A 22393-nucleotide genomic window follows, 5' to 3' on the forward strand; every position below is an offset into this window, starting at 1 on the left:
AAAAAAGAATTATTTATATCCTTAAGCCTAGACAGACCAAGACCAACCCTATCTTTAGGTGATGCCACCCTATCCCAAGCCACCCAATGTATCTTTTTACCGTTGGACGAACCTCCCCAAAGGAACCTCTTCATTAAGCTTTCTAGTTTTTCAGCTACCGTGGAAGGAATCTGAAGATGGTGAGGTAATATACTGGAAGACTTTCAAGAACCGACTTAATGAGCGTCACCCGCCCTCCGATAGAAAGAGTGTTAGCTTTCCACATGGAGAGTCTTTTCTCAAAAACACCTATTATCTCATTCCAATTATTCATGTTATTCATATTAGCACCAACCGGAGTCCCAAGATAAAGAAAAGTCAAGGAACTAGGCGAACAGCCTAGAACCTTAGCCATATCGGTAATCTCTGACACCCCGACCCCACACTCGAAGAGACTAGACTTCGTCAGATTTATTTTGAGCCCTGAGCAAATATGGAAACACCTCAAGATCCTGGCCACATTTTTCAGGTTGAAGAGATACCATTCTCCTATTAAAATCGCATCATCCGCATAGAGAAGGTGAGTTAAACAAGGACCTCCTTTTGAGATCTCCACCCCTTTATTAATTCCCGAATCAGCCGCTTTGTTTATCGAACATGAAAACGCCTCCATAACGATAAGGAAAAGAAACGCAGAGAGTTGATCCCCTTGTCTTATTCATCCAAATGTAATTGATAATTATTTAATTACAAGGTGTTATTTTTCTTTTTAAATCTCTAAATTCGTGCTTTTTAATAAATATAAGTACATAATTTTTGCTGCTGAATTCAAAGAGGTGCTATTAGGTTAGGTTTGGCCTAACTTTTTCAGCAAAGCTTATAGCTTTTTTAGCTTTTTTTTATAAAATAAGCTTAACATTGTGTTTGGTTGAGCTTTTTTAGCTTATGCTTATAAGCTTATATAAGCTAATTTGGAGAAGTTTTTTTTAAGATGGTTTTTTAGTTTTTTTGAATAAGCTTATTTGTTTAAGGGGGTAAATTACTCATTTGCCTTCAAATGGTGATGGATTAATAATATTGAAGCAACTTATTACTAAAACAAATTAAAAAATGATGGATTTAACAACTTATGAAGACGTATAATCAACATGTAGATATAAGCTAATCCAAACACTTGAAAAGAGCTTATCAAATAATATAAAATAAGTTATAAGCTACTTTAAAATATAAGTATAAGCTAAAAGATAAAAGCTAGGCCAAACACCACCTTAGCATTTATTCAACTACTTGAATTTTAAGTCACTCCATCTTAGCTACGGCCACCGGAGACGGCGACTTCCATAAAAAGAATTTCAACCAAACAAATCGCGGGAGCCCTTCCTCTTCTCTTATCTACTAAATCTCATTAAATTTTTTCTAAATTACAACTGTTGTTTTAGGGTTTTTGATTGAAAGATGAGACGAGTCGATCAATATAATACTTATCTTAAAATATTGAAACTAGTCTGAGTTAGGATTATTATTATCAACCAGTGAAACCAACATTAAGAAAAATGGAATTAAATAAAATTCATTCATTATTTCTATTAATAATATATAATAATACCAGTAATAATATATTTATTTGAAAAGTAATATTAAAAATTAGAAAACATAAAATTAGAAAGAGAGAAGAGAGAAAGTTGATGTCCACCACTCAAGTAACGATTCAACAGCATAATTTCGCGGGTAAATTACCATTAATGACCGGGACATAATAATCTGTTGTTCCCTTTTTCTTTCTCAAGCAATTTTCATTATTATATTTGTAGGGTTTCAAATAATAAAACCCCCCACCCCCAAAATGCTCTCTTCTTCACCAATCAACCGTCAAGAACAAAATTAATTAACACGTCTTGTGGATACATAGAAGACGATCTGGAGCTCAGTTTTGATCAATATGAGTGCCTCCAGGTTCATCAAGTGCGTCACTGTTGGTGACGGAGCTGTTGGGAAGACATGCCTCTTGATTTCTTACACCAGCAATTCATTCCCCACGGTCATTATTCATTTGAATACCCAGTTTTTCATTTATGATTGCTAATTTGATTTTATTCAACAGGATTATGTGCCGACTGTCTTTGATAATTTCAGTGCCAATGTTGTTGTCAATGGCAGCACTGTCAATTTGGGCTTGTGGGATACTGCTGGTAAATATTATTATTTTTGGCACGGTCTATCTAATAATTTTCTTACTTATTACTTTAAGTGCGTGAAATTGGCATCGTTTTTTTACAGGACAGGAGGATTATAACAGATTGAGACCGTTGAGTTATCGCGGGGCTGACGTTTTCATTTTGGCATTTTCTCTTATTAGCAAGGCTAGCTATGAAAACATCTCCAAGAAGGTGGGCTATTTGTGCTTTTGTCTTACCTGTTTACATAGAAACGGGTCGATGCAGGTTATGTTTTATGGCTAACATACAGGCCGAGAGTCTTCCTAAATGTATTCAAATGCATAACTCCTCCTATGCTCTAAATTGGATTTATTTTAGTGTTTGGTCGTTGGCCCAACTCGACTCAACCTGTAAAGATAGGGGTGGTGCATGGGTCGGTGTGTGCCGGCTTTGTGCTCAAACCAAACCGAATACTGAAGATTCTGTTTTTGAAAACGTTTATTTCGGTTTTGTAATTTGCGTTTGGAATTTCTAAATAAAAGAAAAAAGAAAGAAAAAAAACATAAAGAAAAAAACGGGCCCAAAATAATGAATTTGGGCATGATTAATGAAACTTTGAGCCTAAAATCTTTTTGTTACTCAATAGCTAATTGATTATTGCATATTTTGACCTTCAATTTATTGGCTGCATTTATAATTATTTAACTTCAAAAACAACTATAATTTATTAATTTAATAAAAAAAATTTGGTACATGCAAACCGAAACGCAAATTTGGTTTATGAAAAAACATAAAACCAGATCGTTGGTTTTGCGTTGGATTAGTCTGGTTCAATTATGTCGGTTATTTCAGTTACGGGTGCATTATTCTAGTTTTTTGCACACCCCTACTAAAAATTACCCATTTGACTCCTCCTTCCTTCAACCCCTAAGTAATAGGTATAACATGGTATGCTTACCTTTTGTACCATATGTTCTCAGTGGATTCCAGAATTGACACATTATGCTCCCGGAGTCCCAATCGTCCTTGTTGGGACTAAAATTGGTTAGTTAACTTACGTTTTTCATACATATAAACTAAATGATTTGATGGTTCAGATTATTTGTTAAAGATTAATGAAACTCTGAATTTGGATGGTGGTGGATTTTAGATCTTCGTGATGACAAGCAGTTCTTTGCTGACCACCCTAATGCAGTTCCTATAACAACTGCTCAGGTAAATTTTATTACTACTAAACTAAAACTATTGCCATATGAAAGTTGCAACATAGCTTATGTAGTAAATTACTCAAGTATCCTTAGTTGACTGGAATGGCTCGGGTTTGACTATGGTTACATAATGCAATGGATAGACTGCATACAGTGACTTTCTTCCATACCCTTGTAAACCGAAGCATCGACACACTGAGGCTGTTTTTTAAGGAAGTAACTTATTTCTTTTTATCCAAACATTTATTATTTTGACTTATTATAGGGAGAAGAACTAAGGAAGACAATTGGAGCTCCCACATACATTGAATGTAGTGCCAAAACACAAGAGGTATATTTAATCTTATATTGTGGTGAAAATTTAAACAAATTTACGGAATAATCAATCGATTTGGGCTTCTTTTTTATTCTCATGGGTAACATCAGAAAAAAAGAAGCTAGAATAAGAACAAATCACAAAAAAGAATCAGAATATCATTATTATTATGATTATTTGTCAAAATATATATATCGGATTCCAAGGCCGACTAGTTGGTCCTCAGACCCCTACCTTGGAGACTTAGTCGGATGTGGCAAAGTCGGGCTAGGCGTTCAAAAGTCGGGCTAGGCGGTCAAAATTCGGTTAGGGTACCCTTTTGACGTGAATTATGCTTATTTTAACATATATATAAGTAATATCCAAAAATTAATTTTCTTTGTGTTTACTATATCCGAGTACTCTCCGAGTATTCCGTATTCCCCCCGGTCGGCCGCATAGGGACTTTTGCAACCCTAGTTCTTATATATGTTTATATTGGCAGAATGTGAAGGGTGTTTTTGACGCTGCCATTAAAGTTGTGCTAGCACCCCCGAGTTCAAAGAAAAAGAAGGGAAAAGCTCAAAAAGGATGCTTTATATTGTGATCAATAACAGAGTCCATGGAGAGATAGAATCTACATCTTCTGTTTTTACCATTCTGCCCTTTCGCTCGTCAAGGAAGTCTTCTGAGGCTAACCAGTGATCTTTTACCCGAAACCTTCATTTGGCTCATTGTGTCTCCATAAGTCACGCTTCCCTTGTTAGGCCTTCCAGGTTCATCCTGCCTCGGGTTTTGATTTGTTCTTATGTGTTAGTTTTGTTTGAGACCAACTTACTAGATTTGAAAAAAAAAACAAATAAAACTCGTCTTGGATTTTTTTTGTATTCATTTTGTTCATTTTATTTGATTGTTAAATACTTATGTTGACATGGCTTTCAGTTTTCTCAACACTCACGAGTCGGGTGGTGCCTAATTCTTGAGTGTTGGAAACACTAGATCTAATTGTGGATGATATCATATGATTTTATTTATTTATATTTTTTATCATTATTTTTTTCTTTGTTAATGAATATGGTGGTGTTAATATAAAATGTAAAAGTCACCGTTCGAAAATATAAAATGTGAACTATAACAAATCATTAAAAGGATGAACAAATTTAAAGATTGGTCAAGAAATAAATAGCTAACAAAATATATTAAAACATGTATTTAACATAGAAATTAATGATGTAAGATAGAAGTTAATGGCTTTGAGTCAAAATTTAACAATTAATTAACAAATGATTTTAGAAAAGGTAATATGTAAAATTGAATGCTTTTTGTAAATGATAAAAAGTTTTAATAAAACTTCAATGTTTTTTTGTTTAAATTTGTAAATAAACTAGTGTTTTACCCGGAACAATGCGCCGGGGCCGGACGGAAAAACCCAGACGAAGGTAAAATCCAAGCGTTGTCGGTCTCTGGCGTTGAGATGGTAAGTCGACGCGAATTCTTTCGGTTTCAGTTATATGTGATATTGCACCGATGCTAAAATCTGAAATAAAACAATTTCCTTAATTTTTTTTGGCTGAGTATTACCCGCAAATCCATGACGTGAGTTGTGTTCATGGAAAACAAGCAAGTTTTTCTTTTCTGATTTACATAAAGTCGTTACAAAGAGTATTCTATACTTTCATTCACTGTCACTTTATTTTCTAATAGAAAAAAAAATAAAAATAAAAACATTCACATGTCTAGAGTAGGATTTGAACAACATAAAGTCGTTAAAAACTAAAAATATACTATACTTTCAATTTTGTCACTTTATTTTCGAGTCAGAGGTCTCATCGGAAGCAACATCTCTATTTCTATGGGGTAGAGGTAAGGCTGTCTACATCTTACCCTCCTCAGACCCTACCATAACTTTGCTATTGATGGGATTTACTGAGTACGATGATGAGGAAAAAAAAGAAGAAAAACACTCACATACATGTCTAGAGTAGGATTAGAACTATGACATTGCCAACAAAAACCAACTTAAAGAAATTCACACATGTCACACTATCAAAGAGTTAGATCATGACTTCATTCTAAAATGTGATATTGGTTTTAATACTCTCAGCTTTCACTCATTGGATGATATCACTTCCAACTAACGATTTGTCTTTCACCACTCCCAACTTGTAACATGTTTTCTTCTGTCTCTCCCAAACTTAAAGAACCATAACCCCGTTAGTTTTTTTGCTGACGTGGCACGTTTTTGCTGATTTGGCATTCATACGTGGCATTTTTACACACATGACATGAAAATATTAATAATATAAATATTATATATTTTATTATATAATATATAGTTTATATATTATCCACTCACCACCTATTCCGACCATCACCACCACCACCATCTAAGTTGGCCACCACCACCAAACAACACCAGTGCCACCACTATTCCACCCCTAATCCATCACGATTCTCAACCCCCCCAAAAAATCAGTTGTTCACAAACAAGAAAAAACATGTAACCAAATCGGAAGAACACGCCAACGAATTTCAAAGATACTTCTCGTCGATTGAAATGACAAATCGGTTTTCCGGCGAATCTGGTGGGTTTCTTGGTTGAAATCGATGGTGGGTTAGCCATTTAAATGAAATCAGGGTATGTAACTACCACCCCAAATTCGAGTTGTAAAGTGCCGGACTAGTACGATTAAAGGGAGGTGGAGATCGGTGGAGATTCGCTAAGGTTTGGTAGAGACGGTAGGAGGATGAAGCTATTTGGTAGTAGTGGATGCCGTTAAAGGTTTTTGGGTCAAAGAGAAAGATTGGGTGTAGACTATGGTGCTCGCCGAGGTGAAATCTTGTGAGGATTGGAGGTTTCCGGGAACCTATTTGATGGGGATAACTTCATTTTGTTTGATGGAGGTTTCCGGCGACCTATATGATGGGGATAACCCCTTACACAAGCTTACACTATATATTATATAATAAAATATATACTATTTATATTATTTTAATATTCTCATGCCATGCATGTGTATAAAAATGCCACGTATGTATGCCAAATCAGCAAAAACGTGCCACGTCAGCAAAAAAACTAACGGGGTTAGGGTTCGTTGAGTTAGGGAGTGACAAAAGAAAACATGTTACAAGTTGGGAGTGGTGAGAGACAAATCGTTAGTTGGGAGTGATATCATCTAATGAGTGAAAGTTGAGAGTATTAAAAACCAATATCCCTTCTAAAAATATATCTTATATATAAAAAGCTTAAAAAAATTGTTTGTCACACTACTCAATTATACTAATTAGATAATGAGTGTAATAAAGAGTGTTGATTGCCACATCATTTGAAGATGTTGAGTTGTCAACGATACCAGAAACTTGAGACTGACATTAGGGTGAAAGGGGTCGGGCTACTTGGCTGGGCCGAATTGTTGTGCGTGTAGTATGGGGAAACCAACCCTCTTTTGCCGAGTGATTATGAGCTAGTACGGGAACTCAGAGTCGGGTAGTTAAGACTAAAAGAACAATTTCTTTTCATAAATAATTTAAACCACACTCTTCTCCATTTCTACTCGATATACTCTATATACACTCTCAACTTACAAATAAAAGTAAAAAAATAGAAGGGTGAAAATAAAAACCATCGGGTTCAAAGGCAAAGAAACATAGACCAAAGCTTGCTATGAATCTATACGAGCCCATTTCGACTGAACTCTTTGTTAGACATCCACTTCTCTTCCGAGCCATTTGAACACAAGCCAACCAAACCCAAGCCATTACTTTACGAGCCAACTGAACATGACCTGTCACTTTTCACATTCTTTTTTTTTTATTTTCTTATTTTATTTTTTTATTATTGTGTTTTTTAAGTGTTTTACTATTTTTTATTTAATATAATTATATTTTTAAACGAATAATTTATAAAGTTTAATAACAATTTCAAAAAATAAATAAATGTTGAGCGAGTAGTTGGTAAACCCACCCCGTTTTTAAATCGAGTAGTTTGGAGTACTTTGAGTTGTTTTGAGGGACCGTAACATCTCGAAAATTTTGGACCAAGTTTGTTGAATACAAAAGATTAAGGGTTTAAAATGAAAAATTTGAAATTCAAGACCCATCACGCTACGCGATGAATCAATAATCAACCCATCGCGATACGCGATGGGTATCTCACAATATCCAAGAAAAGGTGGTGTCGTGCTACGCGACCGCCTGAATCTTTTGGTCATCACGATACGCGATGACTAAGTTAAGGAAGCTTGACACGTGTCCAACCACGTGTCAACACATGACATGCCACGTGTCACCACGTGGCGACACGTGACAGGTCTACGTGTCGAGTGATCAAAGCTAGTGGCGATGTCGAACTATGCGACAACCAACCCAAACTTTCGGCGCGATATGCGATGGAATATAATATTCCGAGGCAGTATAATAAGTCCATCGTGCAACGCGATGAGTAAGAAAAATAGCCCTATAAATAGGGTGATCGGGCTGTGCTTCCAGGCATCCCAAACACTCTTCATTACAAACATATAGTCTCGTAAACCGTGCCTGCATTCTGACGATTCGATTTGCTCGTTTTCTCGAAGTACGTGCATGCGGTAGAAGCTCTTTCAGTTTATTCCCTAAAATACCCGGCACTAAGTAGAGTGTTGCCCGCTTTAAGCCTAGGCATTCTATCTAAAGAACTCGTGTAATGTAGGAGTTATGTCATAATATTTTATTATATTGGCTTAAGACCCTAGTTGGGGGTATAGCCATACCTTGATCAAAACTAAGTTAAAAATAGCTTTTAATACGAGTGTATAATTAAAATAATGTATTTTATAGATTAGAAACATAAAATATTATATGTGGAGGTTATAGTCAAAATGACATTTCTTCTTGAGGAAAAACTTAATATATACGCTTATTCATGAAGAAAAAACATAACACATAAATGGTAGATAAACAAAGGTGACTAAAGGTCTGAATGTTTTAAATAAACAAATGATTTATCAAGGTAATGGTTATGCAAAAATAGACTAAAGGTCTGAAGCTAGATCTTTTGATCTAGATATTTATAAAAATGTTATTTTTGTACTATAGGTTCGAGGTAACTTCATAACATAATCAGTGAAAGCGTTGATCAAAAGAATACGCTCATATCTATAAAACTTTTTAATCGAGTCATTTACCCAGAAACCAAAGTTAACATGGGATAATGTATCCCAAAAACTTTAGTATATGCTGGCATTTAAGCTAGTTATACTTGTGTTTGATTTTTACATATGTGGGTCGAGGGTAGGCATACCCCACCGCGCGTGGTACCAAGTCTCTATCTCATTGAGCGATAGAGACCACTGATTGTTTCGATTATAAACTAAAGGATTTCATAAATGTTTTAAAGTCAACATGTTCACCAACATGTGTTTCTGACGTATTTTTATAAAACTGTTTTACAGGTAATCAGGATTAGGTGTTGGAGATGATGGATAGCCATTAGACGATCAAATGGCTTAGATGAAGGTTTTGTTATTAAAATTGTTGGACTCGGTCTGCTCAAGACACATGTTAGAGTTGATGTGACTAGTACGTTATGATCAAAGTCGGGTATTACCCAATAACAAGCTAGACAAACACCCGCGATATTTATTTTAAGATATGATCTAAGAAATAAATATTAACACTTACGATATTTAGAAAATGAGTTTCTAAATATTTGCACTTATGTAGTAGATAAATTATATGGATAATTTATATTTTGAGAGATGATATTTTATAATGTTATTTAAGTTGGTTAAATAACATGATGCATGTTACTTACATTATGTTATGTTACATTTTATAATATGAAACAAATATAACATAAGTAATAAAATGAAGGGGTTTGAATATTTGGAAGGGAAAAATCTCTCTCTCTCTCTCTCTCTCTCATCTATTTATTACATTGTTCTCTTAAGAACACGCATGTGTGATTATTGGCCAAGTGAGTGGTCCATTGGTTGCATCGTCTCTTTCTCTCTCTCTCTCTCATACACACAAGAAACAAGTAAACTCTCTCTTCATCTCCTAATTTTCGGCCAAGATAGAGGAGGAACAAGGAAGGAGTGTCAAGTGTAAAATCCTAGCAAATTAAGGGTGCTTTTGTTTGTGGCTTGGGGTATACAAGCTTGAGGCTCTTCTCTCGTTGAAGACAAGCTATTCAAATCATCATCTCCTTCATTTCTTGGGTTCTTGAAGATAAATTACATAAACACCCTATGGTTGTTTATATTGGTAAGTATGTAGTTTTGTCTATGGATCCGGGGCTTGGGTTTTATATATATAAAATCGGTTTTATATTAATCTAATTAACAAGATTTAAAATTAATTATCCGCTGTGTTTTTCATATAAATGAGTTTATATAACTTTGATAATCTTGTTAAACCCCAACAATGGCATCAAGAGCCGGATTATACAGATACATGCTTCAATAGATCTAAAAATTTTCGGGTTTTATGGTGTGGTTAACCATATGGCCGAAAGTTTTGAGCTTTTTGGTTACCCATTGGTTTTTCAAGATTATAATTTACATGCATGTGGTAATCTTGAAGAATTAAGTCATTTGAATGATTGATTATTTTGTTTGGACAAAACCCGAAACTTTCAGTTTGCTTAGCCTTCGCCGAAAGTTTTATGGGTAAAAAGGGGAACCATTTTGGTCTTCTAAGACCTTGCATATTTGGATGTCCATCTGGATGTTCATAACCTAGCCATGACCTTGTGTTTGGATGTGTGTTTGTGCTGTGATTTATTCGGTTTTTCAATATGGTTGTAATATTCATTTATTTGGGTTTGTAATCTATTTATTCATTTCATATTGGTTTGTAATAATAAGTAGATTAATTGTATTTCTTTTATTAGAGAAAAATGTATTATGATATATTTTTTTTTGTAAAAGAAGATGTAACAAAGTTAGGGTTTTGAATTTGGGCCTTAATGGACCTCATAGTCCAAGATGGGCCGATTTTTAGCCCAATGGCGAAAACCCAAACATGGGGGCCCAAGAAAGCTAGGAGCTGAAGTTGGAGCCCAAATAAAGTGGAAGAGTCACAATACAAGGTGGACACTTGAAGCATTTGGATGCGGGGTCAAGTGGGAGTTCACCAACACATGCCTTGTGTCATTCTCATCCCTTAGGAGAGACCTTTTGGCACACTTGTTGCGGTCAACAAGTTTTGTCAAGCTTAGGTGGCTATAGTTATGAACTTGTGGTTGATTTATTTATGCATGTTTTGTTGTTTTTGTTTGCATACGGATTGTTAACTTAAAATAAACAACTTGCATAAAATTGGTTCCTTAGAAATCATTAGGTAATAAAATTGGTTTTATTAAAGGTTAATGATTTCACAATAAAATAGGTTTTATTTAAAGGAACTTTGAAAATTGGTTTTCAAACAAAGTACCATGCATTTGAATGCATGCAAAAGCAAGGTATGCAAATGGTTTTCCAATCTAGAATTTAGAAAACTTAAAATCTCTTTTAAAACAAGTTTAACACCATCCTTTTATACAACACTCGAATCACTTGGGAACTCGATGTGGGATAAAGGTCACCTAACCATCCTTTTAACTATACCGAATTCGCGCGCTAACGAACTGTTTAATTAGCCACCAACCGAACCAGCCCCGTTTTGATGAACTTTGGTGTCCTTATAGCCAACACATCAATATATTACTACACAAGCTGATTGGGTTGGCAATTCCCTTATTCGACACACTAATTAACAATTAAACGCGAATTCTCGCTCTAATGGCCCGATTAAGGAATCACCAACCAAATCAGCCCCAATTTAATAAAAAATAATTTTATTCCAGCCATTATATCAATATAAAACTATATTAACTGATCGGATTGGCAACTCCCTCATACAATACGTGAATTGCAACAATTAATGATTAATCACCCGATAAACCCCAGTTTTCAAACTATCGACAAATGACAGACAAAATCAAATCCAATAGCCATGAAATTCGAAAATGAAGCTAACGACGTACCTTAGAAGTAAATAGAACCAAAATCCCTAATTTAAACCTTCACAAGGTTCCCAATTTGCGCAACTGACGCGTCCGCTCGCGTATAGATAACCTATAAAAATGTTACCGAAAAACGTCCTTAAACATCATTACCGAAAAATTGCCTCATACCAAATGGTTCACACCAAACAATACACAAAATATGTAAGGAGCCATACCTTCGAGTATAACTCGTTCTGAGCCCATACGCGCAGCATCCCAAAATACCGACACGAACTGAAACTAAAATGGTCATAACTTGACCATACGAACTCCGATTCGAGTGAATCACATATTCCACGAACTTGTCTCAACATGTCGGACCTTATAAAATAACTATCACGGTCTAACTACATCTCCACAGCTTCCAGAAACCAAAACAGCCCACTGGTTCGTTCGGTTTTGCACGCTAACAGTCAAATAGCTAGAAACCATATCAAACGAACCCATTTTTGGCAAATAATATATCCACGCGTTCGTCTCACCGAGCCTCACCAGCAACACCAGTTCCCGCCGCCAGAAACTGCAGCCACCATTTCCGGAAAATCAAACAGTCCGCTGGAAAACTGAATCGTCAGCTGGAATGCGAACCCTTTCTTTTTTTGCTCATAACTTGCTCATAACCCTTTCAGCCGGAATGCGAACCCTTTCTTAAAACTTTTAGTATGTTTATCTCAGGTAGCCGAGGCGGGCGCGTGGCTTAGGACATGCATGCACTATTCTCAAACGTTTTAATTGCTTTTAACTTTATCATATCAACTGTTGCTTTAAGTCGTCCTGTGTTGCGCAACAATTTACATTACTATTTACGCTTCCGCACTTATTTCATACTTGTATGTCTTTGTTTGTTTTTAAAAGACTTTAATAATGATGTTTGATATAACTAATGACTTCGATCCGGTTAGTTCACACCCTCTAACGGTAGAATTCCATTAGTGGATTTTGAAGGTGTGAGAGATTGGTATCAGAGCCATTGGTTATAGTGAACTAGAATTGCATTCATACTAGACTATAACCGCAACGACCCATTAGTTATGATCTTATGCAGTACATACATACACATATATATTATATTTATTTATTCATTTTCTCTATTTCTTTTTCCTCATTCACTCGTACACGCATAAACCATACACGACCTATTCTATAGGGATGTTAACACCATCATAATCATCCAAACCGGTGTCCCACGCCCCAGGAAAGGAACCACAGATTTCCAAACCATCACCACCTCGAGCAGGCCCAGCACTAGCAGCCCCCGCACCGAAGAGGCACTGCCCACCTGGAGTTGCACACGAGAGCAACGGTAACTTGAGTTGGTACCCAAGTTTGACCGAGCAGTATATTCACCGTGAGGAAGTTTCCCCACTACCCACCCCTGGCTGTCTTATGTCTTTCAACACACCACCACCCCTAACGCTTCCGATGGAGCGCGTTTTCGTAGCTTTCGTCTCCTGTATGGATCGTGAAGTTAACAACATGCACTCAACGAGAGCGATGGTTACTGGGTTACTAGGGGATGGAGCGGAAGTAAGGAAAAGACTTTCAGACCTAACTGACGCAATGAAGGAAACTCAAGATGCTCATGTTCATCTAATGAGGCTAGTACTCAAGATACAATCAGAAATCTTGGACTTGAAGGAAGAAATTAGTGATGCAAGAGGCAATGCAACGGTAGCTCTCGCTCGTTGTGCCACACTAGAGGCACACATAGCTCCGAACGCAGAAGAACCGGAGGAAGTTCCTGAAGAAGATCCCGAAGAAGACCCAGAGGAAGAGCCGGCTGAGGAGGATGCACACTCGGAAGTGTCCTCAGACGATGACATCTCAGGATGATAACACCTAGATGGAGGGGTTGTCTCCATCCAACTTATGTTTTCTATGATTTTAAGGATTGATTTTAAATACTTTGTAGCGAATACAATGGTTTTAATCAAGAACTATTATTTGGATTATTATATGGTTGTGATGCGATATGTGGACATTTTTTTTCTTTCCTTTCTTTCCTACCTGTTATTGCATGCAGCGACAGCTCTGGCTGCTCATGTTCAAAATCAAGCCGGAGGCCAATCCGGAGTCTGTACCTTCAAGAACTTCCTGGATTGTAAACCCAACTTGTTTAAGGGCATTGAGGGAGCCATAGGGTTCCTGCGTTGGGCTGAGAAAGCTGAGTCAGCCTTTGAAATGTGCAACTGCCCACCCGCCAGAAGAGTCAAGTTTGCTGCTAGAATGCTGCAAGATTCAGCCCTCACCTGGTGGAATTCCAATTTGCAGATACTCGGATTGGATTTGGCGAATGACATGAACTGGGACGAATTCAAGAACATGATGAAGGAAGAGTATTATCCTAGAGAGGAGATCTCGAAGCTGAAATCAGAATTTTGGGCTTTGAAGATGGTGGGGTCTGAAATTGAAGCCTACACCACCTGCTCCCACGAACTGGCGGTGATGTGCCCGCTGATGATAGAGCCGCCGAGTAAAAGAATTGAGATGTACATCGATGGTTTTGTGCCCCAGATTCAGGGTATGGTGACGTCCTCCAAACCGAACACCATGCAGCAAGCGATTCGAATAGCCGACAAGCTGACGGATCAAGCAGTGGCCCAAGGTGCATTACCCCCTAGAGGTTCTCTAAAACCCTTGACAACTCGGGTAATGACAACAACAATTCTGGGAATGGAAAAAGGAAGTTTGAAAATATGAGATCCTCATCATCGAACCCTCCACAACAACAACAACATCGTAAACCCAAAGCCACCCGGAACTTCCATAATCAGGGTTCCAACAACAACAGTGGCAGACATGGTTCGAGTAGCTATGCTGGAAAGTACCCAAAGTGTGACAAGTGTAACTATCACCATTCTGGCCCATGCAACCGTATTAAATGTCAGGGATGGGGTAGGTGACAGTCAAGAACCGTTATCCCCTACCCCAGATAGATGATCTGTTAGACCAGCTTCAAGGATCGAGTTACTACTCGAAGATCGATTTGAGATCTGGTTACCACCAATTAAGGTTGCGCGAAGAAGACATTTAAAGGACGACATTTGGAACTTGGTACGGTCACTATGAGTTTTTAGTTATGCCCTTCGGCTTAACCAATACACCGGCCGTATTCATGGACCTCATGAATAGAGTATGCAAGGCGTATCTCGACAAACTGGTTATCGTTTTTATTGATAATAACAGCTACCACGCCAGTATTAAAGCAGCGCCGTTTGAAGCGTTGTACGGACGAAGGTGTCGATCGTCTCTTTGGTGGGCAGAAGTGGGTGATAACCAAATCACATGCCCATAATTTGTACTTGAAACTTCAGAAAATATTGTCCAAATTTGGAATCGCTTGACATCAGCACGGTATTGCCAAAAGAGCTACGCCGACTAGCGCCGAAAACCTCTGGAATTCCAAGTGGATGACAAGGTTTTACTGAAAGTCTCACCTTGGAAGGATGTAGTTTGTTTTGGGAAGCGAAAAAAACTCAATCCACGATACGTTGGACCATTCCGAATAACCGAACGTATTGGCCCGGTATCGTACCTATTGGATTTTCCAGCAGAGCTCAGTGGTGTACATAATGTTTTTCATGTATCCCCACCTTTTCAAAGGGTTAACCAAGCACCGAAAACCGCGAAAGCCGACAAACCATTACAAAACACCGGAGGTATGAATTTAATTTTGGGACGAAATTTCTTTCAATAGGGGGATGATGTGACAAACTGAAAATTTTTTGCCTTTTTCAGGTGGCTATCGCGACATGACACAAATTTTCGAGACGAAAATTCTTTCAACAAGGGAATGATGTGACACTCGTCAATTTCAGGTTAACTCCGTTAACCCGAACTCCGTTAATTCAAACTCAAGATCACATGAACTATGTAATTCCAGTTAACACATTGCTTATTGCATTTAATTAGGGTTTAAATTAAATGTGACAATCATTACACAAATAGTCTTTCGGAGTATCATCGAACCACACACGAGTCGACCCAAACCGTTGGTGAACAAACAACAATTAATATGAACAAGTACTTGGTATGAGTACGTATTATGTTGTGATAATATATGCTTATATGTGACTACGTGCTTTGTTTGTGCTAGAATTTGGTTAACTAGAAGATTAGGGGGTGAAGTGTAACATGATTAAATATATAAACAACTTATTACCCAACCCTAGGGGTGCACAGATCTAGGGTCGGCCCGAAAATAACAGAAGAACCGACCCGAATTTACCCGAACCCGGACCGACCCTATATTGTACAAGTTAGTTTCGGTCCTCAGTTCCAGGGAAATTCGGTTTCGGGTCGGGTTCGGGTATTAGCCCGTGAAAATGTGCAAAAAACCCGAAGACCGATTTGCAACAGATAAAAAGGGTTAAGATTTCCTTCGATACATATATAAAACTGGCTTTTTTTCTAGTTGGAGAATCTTTGAGATGAAAAGAGATGAGTGAACATGACACGATATTTTAAACTTCTCTTGATGGTGAGGCAACAACTGAGGAGGCTCTGCCAGGAGGAGACATGAGTTATACGTAGAACTTGTAAGATAACCTAGTCTTGATGTTTGGTGGGCTTTTAATTTAACCAAAGCCCAATAAGTCCATCTCACAACCTGATATATAAATAACAATGGTGTCAAATAAACTCATAAGTTAAAAACATTTTTAACTATATATTATTTAAGCATATACATAAGTTGTTACAAAATGTTTAGAACACATTTTTCTATATAACTGTACTTCATATATTTCCCTTTATTAACTTTATATATATCGGTGGCATACTAACTTTTATAAAAAAAAATTGACAACGAGAAAACACGCATAATTAAAAAAATTAACATCTTCAAATATTTTTGTATAACCATGTTTATAAAAGAATAAATACTTTTATCAACTCCGTTAAATATATATACTACTGTCATATTAAAAGAAGCCTGCAATCATTCTCGTGTTTTGTAGCACTAGGGATGAGCAAATTCGGTATTGGTGCCGATTGGTATGATACCGGTACCTAAATCGGTACCAACGTTTTGAGTGTTCGGTACCGGTGCAATACCGGTATTTCCCGAATTTTACCGTAAATATCGGTACCGATACCAAAAAAATAGTAATTGACATAAGCTAAAGAATGGAAAAAAATGTCCAACCACCAAGGATAGATATGGTGGGCGTGGGATCACATAAGTTAACAGAATAGTGTCATTCACATTTCACCTTTACATGTTTGCTGGTCATGAACTTATAAAGAATATCAAGAACATCTTATTTATTCATCTAATTCTCAGATCTGAATCAGCAATAAACTAGTGAAATTCCAGCATCATTTTTTTAATGATCTAAGTGATGTGTGGTTTTCTATCACTTAAAAGTAAATTCACAGTATATGAGTGAAATTCCCAATCTACTTTTAGTAACCTAAATTGCATAGTTAATAACAAGAATCATATCTAGAATACAGTTAGGAACATCTAATTTCACAAAATAATAATAAATAAATAAAAAATAAATACTGAAACTAAAACATAAGTCCATAAGCATTCATGAATTATGCTATAAGGGCATTCATGTCAAGATTACAGAATATGTTAAAATTCCCAATCTACTTTCAATTAAACCTAAATCACATACTTATAATAATCATAAGTTCATAACTAAAATCAACTAAAAAACAACTAATTTCACAAGTGCAAATCCAAATTTCATTAAATTATGATACATTGATTCATTACGTATTCAATCAATTATTAGCTTCGATCAACCATTCAACCCTGCCAACACATGTCTATTGATACAATTCATCAAACAGTTGGAGACTTGGCGGACATAACGCATCAAATTGAAACATCATGTTGTATTAAGCAATTAATTAGTAATGGTTGTGCACGAATTTGAACATATAATTCAAAATAAAAATATATATATAATCTAGCTTGAAGAAAAACTGAACAAAAATCACCTGCTGAAGAACGAGATGTCTGAGGAATCATCTATTAATCAATTACAATATGCAATTGAATCGATTTGCCTTGATTGAAACCATAATCGATTGAAGATTGAACTTCTAATTCCGGTTTCGGTCTATTGTGAAGAACCGAAAGACCGACGCCCAGAATGACCGATACCCGAGTATTCCAAACAGATCCGGTCTTCGGTCTCATATTTTCATAATATCCGGTCCTCGGGTCGGGTTATGTGCGGTCCGGGTCGTGTATGTTGCTTTGTGCACCCCTACATATATACATAATAAAAATATACACAGTAGGTACACAGCAGTCATTATCATTGCGCATGATAATGACTGCTGTGTACCTACTGTGTTGTTTTGACTCCTGTGATTAACTCGTATATGTTAAAATTATAATAAAAATATTTCCCGAAACCTAACTCACGTTTGCTTCTGTGGTAATTTTTGGTGATTTTATTTGCATATTATGTATAGCGAAATAGAGTAATCTTGACGTATTAAATTCTGTCTCGGAAAACTTAGCAGCTGAATTCTTGTTAGAATGTGTAAAGTTAATTGTTTGATCGATGTTGAGTTGTGTTTGACATATATGCCCTTGTAATTGATGATGTACTGAAAATATATTATAGTAACATTAGATGCCATACGTGATCACACCCGTAACTTACTACCAACGTGTTATCGAGTCGCACTTGTTTCACAACTGTAACACGGACACATCTCATGCATAACTTTTATGTGTCGAGTCTAGAGACTCACTCATGGTTCAAAACACTTAGAAATCTCATTTTTGTTTTAGAGCACTAGTGAGGATTTATTTTACGCACGCTTTTTCTCGGACTTCAGTAACTTCGCAAACAGTGAGTTTCAAGGCCCCTTTTACCTTTTAACGTTTTATTAGGTGGAGATAACATACTCCAAACGCTATAGATTTTTTCTTATTATGTATATATCACTTGTAAAAATAAGTGGCAACAAACCAATTAAATCCTTCAGAAACAATCGATCCGGTTAATATTGGATGATAGCAAGTCAGTGTTGAGTAGTACTACTGGGTTTGAGAAACCCCACCCGACTCTAAACTCGACTGTAGGTCGAGTGGGTGTAATTTTGGCTAACACATTACCATGGTCGTGGTTGACATGGTGTCAAGGCAAACGTATAATCAGTCAGTTTCGGTGTCGAACACTTAGTAATACATGCTTGATATGTTAGCTACCTATTGATATATATTTGAATAACCAAATCTGGTAACGCTAAAATGAAACGATTACTTTACTTAAACCTGTGAACTCACCAACCTTGTGTTGACACTTTTAGTATGTTTATCTCAGGTAGCCGAGGCTGGCGCGCGGCTTAGGACATGCATGCACTATTCTCAAACGTTTTAATTGCTTTTAACTTTATCATATCAACTGTTGCTTTAAGTCGTCCTGTGTTGCGCAACAATTTACATTACTATTTACGCTTCCGCACTTATTTCAGACTTGTATGTCTTTGTTTGTTTTTCAAAGACTTTAATAATGATGTTTGATATAACTAATGACTTCGATCCGGTTAGTTCACACCCTCTGATAGTAGAATTCCGTTAGTGGATTTTGAGGGTGTGACATGTGGCAAAAGGATAAATGATATATTCACCTAAATCATTTTCAAGTGAGGGACTTTAAGGGGATGATTATATTGAATGACACTTCGTCATACGTACTAGGGGTTGTAAACCATTTTTTGGCGGTATTTTCTATTTGCATCAATCTTCCATGTATCTTGTGCAAGTGGGAGATTGTTGGAATCGGTCTGCACAAGACACATAATAGAGTTGATGTGGCTAGTACGTTATGATCCAAGTAGGGTCATATCCAATAACAAGCTAGACAAACACCCACGATATTTATTTTAAGTATGATCTTATAAATAAATATCAACACTTACGACATTTAGAAAATGGGTTTCTAAATATTTGCACTTGTGTGATAAATAAATTATACGGATAATTTATATTTTGAGAGAAATATTTCATAATGTTATTTAAGTTGGTTAAGTAACATGATGCATGTTACTTACATTATGTTTGGTTACATTTTATATTATGTAACAAATATAACATAAGTAATTAAATTTGAAAGGGTTTGAATATTTGGGAGGGAATATTTTTCTTTCTCTTCTATTTATTAAATGAATATTTCAATAACATGCATGAGATTTAGTTGGCCAAGAAAAGAGTGCATTGGTTGCATCTTTTTCTCTCACACACACACAACACAATTTTGCAAGTAAACTTCTTCTTCCTTCTTCATCAATTTCAGCCAAGAACAAGGAAGAACAACAAGGGGGTTTCAAGTGTGAAATCCTAGCATATCAAGGTTGCTTTGTTATTAGCTTGTTGGTATATAAGCTTGAGGATCTTCACCTTTGAAGACTAGCCATTCAAGATCATTCTCTTCGTCAAGTTTCATCTTGGAAGATAGTATGCTCAAACACCCTATGGTTGTTTTGATAGAATGTATTATCGTATATGGATCCGAGCATTGGGTTTTATATATAAAATTGGTTTTATATTAATCATATTAACAAGATTTAAAACCTATTAAATCGCTTTGTTTTTCATATAAAAGGGTTTATATGACTTTGATAATCTTGTTTTAACCCAACAATATATATATATATATATATATATATATATATATTATTCGCCGACTAACTTGTCCATTATTACGCTTCCGCAATTACCTAGTCGGGGTGTGACATTAAGTATGTCCATATTCCTTTTAATATATATATATATATATATATATATATATATATATATTATTTGCCGACTAACTTGTCCACAAAAATAAAGCGGGACTTAACGGAGTGGATGAGATTGGTTAGTTTGGTTTATTATGTTGGACTAGTTTTGGGTTATTTAGTGAATAGGCTTAATCAGTTCATGGGCTTGGCTAGAGTATTCTAGATCCAATCGAATCGACTCGACCCAGATCCAATCAAGTTCTAGTCTGGTTCTTAATTCGCGACCCAGATCCAATCAAGTTCTAGTCTAGTTAGTCCACAAAAATAAAGCGGGACTTAACGGAGTGGATGAGATTGGTTAGTTTGGTTTATTATGTTGGACTAGTTTTGGGTTATTTAGTGAATAGGCTTAATCAGTTCATGGGCTTGGCTAGAGTATTCTAGATCCAATCGAATCGACTCGACCCAGATCCAATCAAGTTCTAGTCTGGTTCTTAATTCGCGACCCAGATCCAATCAAGTTCTAGTCTGGTTCTTAATTCGCAAAATTTAATGTTAATCATGGGATTCAAAACCAGGTCCTCTCCCCCACAATCCCACACACCAACCACTCCACCAACAAGTGTTCATGTTTAAACATCCATCCATTTTAATTATATACCCACATTTGTTGTTGCACATTTTCCTTTCTTTTTGTTCTAATATATCATATCGATATTTTTATTAGTATCAATATTCCTATTTATCATTTTCTTGACGTGCTGCCGCTACTTTCATAATATTATTATGTGTTATTAAACTTTTATTTACATGTTACTGTCGCTGTGCTTATTATTATTATTATTATTATTATTATTATTATTATTATAAAACAAAATCTAAACTTGATTAGATTCAAGTTTCAATTTTTTATCTTGGTTTGTTAAACCCCTTTTGTCTAGATCTAAAAATTATAAACGAGCCAAACTTAAATGAACGAGATTATAACTTAAAACTTACCTAGAATCGGGTTTAGATCTTCAAAGTCTTTCTTGTTCCTTGAAACGTATAAGAGTCGTTTTTGCAAAATTCTTGGAGCTGTCACTATGGTGTGTGTTTTTTCGTATGTGTTGGTAAAAATGGAAAGTGGCTAGGGTTTTAGTGGTTTTAAGGTATATATATACCCTTAGCCCATGGACCTGAAACCCATTAGCACACTAAGTCCATGATTTAGTCTAAATTCATCTCATTTAAACCTACAACCCAATAAGTTATTTCATTATTTACTTGACGACAATTAAATTCTCGCGATTTAGTCGGAAAGATTGGTCAGAGAAGTTGGATGACGCGCTATGGGCATTCAGAACCGCGTACAAGACCCCGTTGGGTACGACACCATTTATGTTAGTTTACGGTAAGGCATGCCATCTTCCCGTTGAGTTGGAGCATCGAGCGTTTTGGGCGTTGAAGACGGTAAATGTTGATCTTACTGAGGCCGCAAGGAAGAGGAAGAGGTATTTTCAAATTCAAGAGTTAGAGGAGCTTCGTGATGCGGCGTATTCTCGATCGTTGGATATTAAGGAAAAGACGAAAGTGTTGCACGATCGACATTTAAAAGGAGGTAAAGACTTCAAAAAAGGTGATAAAGTATTGTTATTTAATTCTCGTTTGAAGTTATTTGCAGGTAAGCTGAGATCCAAGTGGACGGGACCTTATTTGGTGAAGGAAGTATTCCCCTATGGAGCGGTGGAGTTAGAGAATCCGGACAATGGATCCTCGTGGAAAGTAAACGGTCATCGTTTAAAGCATTATCTTGGAGGGTCGAAGGATTCAGCCGAGGTGGAGGAAACTCCCCTCGATCCATCGAACTAAATCATCAACACGGGGTTCTTGAGTGAAAACTCAAGTGTAGAGTTTGTATAATTTCTTTAGTTTATTTTCGGTTCTTTGACTCACTAACTTTAGTTTTTTGTAGTTTTATTGTGTCGTCGAGTCGTTTCAAGGAATCATCACCAACAAAACGAGAGGTTTTACGAGGATTTGAAAATTGCCA

At 36.3% G+C, this 22393-nt stretch overlaps 1 protein-coding gene across 1 annotated transcript; it reads left to right on the top strand.

The window, feature by feature from the left end:
* The first annotated feature begins 1878 nt into the window (after nucleotides 1-1878).
* Nucleotides 1879-4467, top strand: LOC143552937 (rac-like GTP-binding protein ARAC11). The gene is made up of 7 exons (XM_077043039.1): nucleotides 1879-2017; nucleotides 2081-2168; nucleotides 2257-2366; nucleotides 3116-3179; nucleotides 3286-3350; nucleotides 3609-3674; nucleotides 4144-4467. Exons 1-7 carry the CDS (start codon nucleotides 1919-1921, stop codon nucleotides 4243-4245), a joined length of 594 nt encoding a protein of 197 aa, XP_076899154.1. The 5' UTR covers nucleotides 1879-1918; the 3' UTR covers nucleotides 4246-4467.
* The last annotated feature ends 17926 nt before the right edge of the window (nucleotides 4468-22393 follow it).

The sequence above is a fragment of the Bidens hawaiensis genome, unplaced genomic scaffold (genome assembly GCF_021521415.1).
Source record: "Bidens hawaiensis isolate Kalapana, Puna unplaced genomic scaffold, B.hawaiensis_p1.1 tig00017051_1, whole genome shotgun sequence".
Classification (NCBI taxonomy): domain Eukaryota; kingdom Viridiplantae; phylum Streptophyta; class Magnoliopsida; order Asterales; family Asteraceae; genus Bidens; species Bidens hawaiensis.

Coding starts and splice junctions, on each gene's coding strand:
- LOC143552937 (XM_077043039.1), top strand. CDS start 1,919: ATGAGTGCCTCCAGGTTCATCAAGTGCGTCACTGTTGGTGACGGAGCT. Junction 3,180..3,285: donor CCTTGTTGGGACTAAAATTG/GTTAGTTAACTT, acceptor GGTGGATTTTAG/ATCTTCGTGATGACAAGCAG. Junction 3,675..4,143: donor GTAGTGCCAAAACACAAGAG/GTATATTTAATC, acceptor TTATATTGGCAG/AATGTGAAGGGTGTTTTTGA.